Source organism: Seriola lalandi, unplaced genomic scaffold (assembly GCF_002814215.2).
Source record: "Seriola lalandi dorsalis isolate HSWRI2012SDOR001 ecotype SW California unplaced genomic scaffold, Sedor1 jcf7180002054344, whole genome shotgun sequence".
NCBI lineage: Eukaryota > Metazoa > Chordata > Actinopteri > Carangiformes > Carangidae > Seriola > Seriola lalandi.
The window spans coordinates 111,558-117,517 of NW_019524897.1; the positions used below are offsets into that span (position 1 = coordinate 111,558).

General features: G+C 45.8%; 2 protein-coding genes across 3 annotated transcripts in view; both read left to right on the forward strand.

Annotated features, from left to right (window-relative positions):
• LOC111656110 (rho GTPase-activating protein 27-like) overlaps positions 1–4,126 on the forward strand; it is a 25,814-nt gene extending 21,688 nt beyond the window's left edge. Inside the window, exons 17-22 of the mRNA XM_087174371.1 lie at positions 1–35; positions 134–232; positions 649–726; positions 1,342–1,476; positions 1,603–1,708; positions 1,794–4,126. The exon at positions 1–35 is cut by the window's left edge and continues 82 nt beyond it. Coding sequence (XP_087030497.1) covers positions 1–35; positions 134–232; positions 649–726; positions 1,342–1,476; positions 1,603–1,708; positions 1,794–1,971 — 631 coding nt within the window. The 3' untranslated portion in view covers positions 1,972–4,126. The remainder of the gene's footprint in view (positions 36–133; positions 233–648; positions 727–1,341; positions 1,477–1,602; positions 1,709–1,793) is intronic.
• A 149-nt stretch (positions 4,127–4,275) lies between these two features.
• Positions 4,276–5,960, forward strand: part of LOC111656108 (dynein axonemal assembly factor 19-like) — a 2,584-nt gene continuing 899 nt past the window's right edge. The window contains exons 1-2 of one of the 2 annotated variants that reach the window (XM_023407690.2): positions 4,276–5,226; positions 5,721–5,872. In XM_023407690.2, the coding sequence (XP_023263458.1) occupies positions 5,724–5,872 (149 nt within the window). In that variant the 5' untranslated portion in view covers positions 4,276–5,226; positions 5,721–5,723. The remainder of the gene's footprint in view (positions 5,227–5,720; positions 5,873–5,960) is intronic. The other variant, XM_087174375.1, reaches the window with a different exon arrangement.

Here is a 5,960-nt window from a genome sequence, read left to right on the forward strand (position 1 = left end):
GCTGCAGAGCGTCAAGGAAAAGGGATACATCAGAGGTAAACCTGATCACACGGGTCACTGATCTGACATCACAGAGTAACCAGGAAGTAATGCAATGTTAACACTGAGGCTCCACCCACTTCCTGTCCTCCAGATAATGTGTTTGGCTGTCACCTGGACACACTCTGTCACAGAGAAAACACAACCATCCCCAGGTTTGTGGAGAAGTGTGTCAGAGCAGTGGAGAGGAGAGGTACACACACACACACACACACACACACTGAAACCACACCTTCTCTCATGTCAGACACTCAATTATTATATATTATATTAATAAAATACAGTAAGAAAAAGTTATTAATGGTTATTAGATTCTCCTTCTGTTCATGTCATAATATCATTATTATCATCATGACTATTATTTGAACTTCGATGTCAAACTCAAAGACAGAATCAAATATTAAAGGGAGTTATAGTTTCATCTGTGCCCCACCCCCACATTGATCACATGACTTCAGTCTACATGACGTCTGATCAGATGTTTAATCCAGTGAAGGAACAGAGAATCTAAATACACACATATCTGATGTTTAAAGTTCAGTGTGTGTGTGTGTGTGTATGTGTGTGTGTGTGTGTGTGTGTGTGTGTGATGTGTATGTGCTTGCTCAGGGCTGGATGTTGATGGGATCTACAGAGTGAGCGGGAACCTGGCTGTGATCCAGAGACTGCGACATAAAGCCGATCATGGTAACAAACGTCCTCAGACACTCACACACAAATGTGACATATACAGTATACATATATAGAACTTATTACATGAAATATTTGTGCATATAAAATAAAAACATATGTAAATGTACATATAAACACAATTTATTGACATATATGTTTGTCTATGTATTATATTACATTACATGAATAAAATTAAATATATGATTAACATATATGGCAACATCACTCTCGATGTAGGACATATGTCATTTATATGACAAGAGGATGGATGTGGAGTCAGGGTTCAGGTTTAACATGCTGATCTGTGAAAACTGAGCGCTGTGACCGCTCCTGCTTCTGTGTGGAGCTTCGTAAATTCAATTCAAGGCCCGACCTTGCTACCCCCAACTCAGAAGGAGATGGGTCTGCTGCTGATGTGAGGCAGGAAGTGACATGTTCAACAGTTCACTTCAAATGAATGAATTCCAATAACTGAGTGTAGAGAGTCAGTGTGACATTCAGCAGCCAGAGACAGATGAACGACTGAGCCTGAAGATGAGGTGATGACCTGAATGAGTCTCCATGCAGACGATGTGCTGCTGTTTGTGATGTTGTGAGCTGCTGCAGATGTTGCTGTGTGACTGTGTGCAGAGGAACATCTGGACCTGGAGGACGGACAGTGGGAGGAGATCCACGTCATCACCGGAGCGCTGAAGCTTTTCCTGCGCGAGCTTCCAGAACCGCTGTTTCCCTTCAGCTGCTTCGACAAGTTCATCGCCGCCATCCGTCAGTGAACACCTACGTCACACACCTTACACACAACCTACAACATGTGACACAATGAGGGGTGGGGGGGTCGTTGTGCATAAGTGACCCCGCACCTGAAGCAGCTCTGTGTTCATTTCCCTGCAGAGGTCCCAGACTACAGCATGAGAGTTTCCTACATGAAGGACCTGGTCCGGACTCTGCCGCTGCCAAACCACGACACCATGGAGCTGCTGTTCAAACACCTGCGCAGGTAAGTTCAACCTGAGGCTTCTTAGAACCAGGACCAAAAGACCAAGACTGGTTTTCATTCATCCACCCCCACTCTCTCTCCCCAGGGTGATCGAGCACAAGGACTCCAACAGGATGTCGGTTCAGAGCGTCGCCATCGTGTTTGGACCCACGTTGCTCCGCCCCCAGACCGAATCCGCCAACATGACGATCCACATGGTTTTCCAGAGCCAGATAGTGGAGCTCATGCTCAACGAGTTCCAGACCGTTTTCTCCCAGAGTTAGGGGGAACCTCCTGGAGCTCCTCTGGGACCTCAAGCACCACCAGAGAACATCCTGGAAACTCCTGGAAGGTCCTGAAAACCCCATGAGAACTGCCAAAAATCTTCCAAAGTGTCAGAGACCTAAACATAACCTCCTCTCAGATTCAAGGTCACGGATTATTGAACCCTGGACCTGCTGACTACATGGTCCCCCTTCCAAACACTGAGGCCTGAGCAGTCCAGGTAGAACGTGAGCAGTGCTTCTCTTTCAGGGCAAAAGACCAAACAGTACAAGTTCCAGATCCATCTAGGAGCTTGTGGAACACTGGACCCAAACATATTCTCCTCTATTTTAATACATATACAAGTTCATAAAGGATTAAACATGGAACGTGTTGAGCCCTGTGTCACCACTGTGTCTCCAACAGCCAAAGTACAAACCTAGAAACCTGAACTGTTTCTGAAACCTTCTTATGGATCATCAGTTTTCTTTCAAGGCAACAGACCAAACAAAACACATTTTTTCTTAGCAGCCGAAAACCCTACCATTCTCACTTTGAGCAAGAACTGTCCCAACAAGTTCCAGATTCCTCTGGAATTCTGGAGCTCTCTGGACCCAAACTCTTTTCCTATTCATTTTTTTGAAATCTATAGATTTCAGAGTTCGGGGGGGTTTGAACACCTCCTACCTTTTCTTTTCACAACGATTTGAACCTTCAATAACACAGATAGACCCTGAATGGATCCATCTAGAACCTTGGACTGGTTCTCAAACCTAAACCAGTAGACAGACAAATCACAGCCTTTTGGCACCTGAATAAAATCATGAATAGAACCTCATAGAACTCTTACTTGACCCACATCTCACCACCAGACCCCCAAATCTCAAATGACCCAAGAGTAACTGGAATGGATCTGGAACTGGGACCAGATCACACCCACAAAACACAAAACATCCCGACCTCTCGACCTTTGTGTCCCGTGTGACTGTGCTTTTCTGTACCTGAAGGTTTATTTTGGAATCCAAATGTCTCTCGAGCTTATTAACAGAAATCGTGAAAAGTCCTTCTGAACTGAACAAACAGCATTTGCACACTTCCAATGAACAGAGCTTAGGTTTTGGGTTGACCCCCCTGAACAGGAACACACTGTGGGTTTATGTTTGTGGGCGTACCTGTGGACACTACGTGAACCTGCCTGGTTGTCAGAGGAATTAGATCAGACTTATTCTTCACTCACACATGGAGCCTGAGAACACGAACACACTGACTCAGAGTCAAACTAATTGAAAATATAAACTCTTGTTGGTCCTTCTGTTCAATTTTCTCTTATTTTCAATCAGTGCCTTAGAATTGACCCTAACCCTTTCAAACAGGAAGTGTAAAGAGTCTGGAGTTGACACTGATTGGCTGGTCGTACCTGCTCACTCCCTTACACTCTGACACTCTGCAGGTGTTGGTGTCAGATCGCTTGTTGTTCAGTTTTAGTTTAATTCTACTTGTTAATGTCCATGTTCAGGTTCTGGAGTCTGGAGCCGATGTGTACCCAGTATCAGTCTGTGCTACATTCACTGACTCTGGAAAACACAGATTTGCAGAACATGTTGATACCAAGTAAAAGTTTAACATGAAACTTTGTCGTATTAAACACTGCATCAAACTTTAGTCTTGATCCGGTCCTGATGATGTCATCAGTCAGTGACAGTGTAGATCCCACGTGTTGTTTTAGACTGTCGTCATGGCGATGGTATGCAATCACAAATCAACTGAGAAATGATCAAATTCTCTTGTGCCCACATCGTCTTTCTGCTAAGCTAGTAGCTAAGCTAAGGTAAACACACATGGATCTATGTGTGCGTGAATCTAAATGTGTATCAGGATGTTCAGAGGGCCGGGTCGTCTCCTCTGAGGGACTCCACAAGAGAACGTAGAGAGCCTAGAGTAGAACATGGAGAACAAGAGCTTTTACAGTGTTTCAGTTTGTCTTGAGGGAACATTTTACTGCTGTTGTTTGTGTAATGGTGAATAATCTGTACAATGTTGTATGTTTTTATAGTTTTGACTTTCTATGTGTTCAGAACAAAGTTAACGTCACCAGACTGTACATAAGAGGGTATTTTACTGACTTTAATAAAGAGGAAACAGTGTTCAGTCTGTTTCCTGCTGTATGAAACCACAGCTGCTGCTCCGACACAGTGTCCAAATATCAGGTTTGGTTGGTGGTGTGGTTACCATGGCAACTGTGTTACTGCCAACTCTCTACAGACAGAAGAGGAGGGGTCACTCAGTGCCATTTGTTCTGGGATGTTAATGTGTCACGTGACACAACATAAAAACCTGCTGTGAGACCAGGACCACTTTATTAGGTACACCTCTATGAGCACTGAGTGGTGAGCTGCTGTGGGCGGAGTCAGCAGAAACACCGTTTCACACCAGCGCTTTTCAACCTTCTTCAGCTCGTCCCACAACGACCCTTAACCAACACAGAGGTCAAACAACAGGATCTCAGAGCGGTGAACGGTCAGGAGGTAGATAGATCTCTGATTCACCTTCTGTCTCTGGCTCCTTCCTCGTCACTTCCTGTTTCTAACCAGCTGTCTGTTCTGATTCCAGTGTGTGGACCGAGGTCATAAACATGTAAACAGGGATAGATTTTTATATTTTTATATATATTTTTACCATAATTTTACAGTTTGTTGAACCACTTGCAACACGTTCGCGGCCCCACAGTGGGCCCCGGGCCACAGTGTGGGAATCACTTTAAAAAATACCCACAAAAAAAAAAACTAACATCAGTTAAAGTTTCACTTTACTTTGAATACTTTCACTTTACCTGCGTCAAACACTTTTACTTTGGAACTACATGTGTTCAACCGTTGAACTACCGTTTTCCTGCGCACAGGCGTACCGCAGCGCAGACTGTATTACTCCGCAGATCAGCTGTGTGAGTCACACAGAGCTGAACGGAGGTGGACGTGTGAAGTAATACAGACAGCAGGTGGTTTACACACCTGGACTGTGTCAGACTGTGACGCTGCTGGACTCAGAGACCTCAAGTCCAGGTGTCAGGTCCGGCGCAGACACGTCTCTTTATTTAACGTTGAATCCGGACAGAGACGAAGAGACAGACTGAGTCACTCTGCTCAAAAGAACTGCACTGCGCAGGCGCGGTCCGGTAGCCAGTTGTCATGGAGACGGTTTGTTGTTACTGACCCGCAAAGAGGCTGGAAACACCTGAACACACAGACCGAGAACACGAGGAGATAAAACTAGTGCAGGTAAGATGTTTAACTCACCTTTACCTGTCCGCTGAGCTAACGTTAGCCCCGAGCTAACGGAAGCTAGCTGCCGTTAGCCATGGATGTATTGCGTTAGCCCAGGAGCTAGCGTTAGCCACTCAGCTCCGTTCAAACGCCATGTTTCTTTTAACTGGGACACAGACGGTTCACCTGCAGAATTCACCTGTGGATCTATGCGGCTCATGTGGGAGCTCAGGTGTGTCACTGTGAACAGCGGCTCAGCTGCGTTCACTGACAACACGTTCACTGCTGTTTGAAACAGCGGGGTCACCTCAGGTGTTCCGGGACCGGGTTTACACCGTGATCCGGATCCAAGTGAAGAGTCTCAACACATCAACAGTCTGTCGTCATGGACACAACACGTGACTGACAGGCCGCTCACCTGGTCTCATGGACTGATATTTGACTGAGACATGAACCTGTTGTGATGAACCAGCTCCATGTTATTTAATGTTACTGTCTGACATCATCAGGTGATGGCGATGTCAGAGCGTGATGTCATCGACTTCTCGGCGTTGGAGCGCGAGCTGCAGGCGGCGGTGGAGTCTGAGCGGAAACACCAGAGAGAGAACGAGGCCAAACTGAGAGCAGTCAGCCAGGGAGTCGCCTCCTACAGGGAGTTCAGGTAACTGCAGGGGTCTTGAAACATCTCCAGGACTTTCTAGGACTCATTGAAGGAGCCCTCTGCTGACCAAAGGATCCCTGTAAAGTAT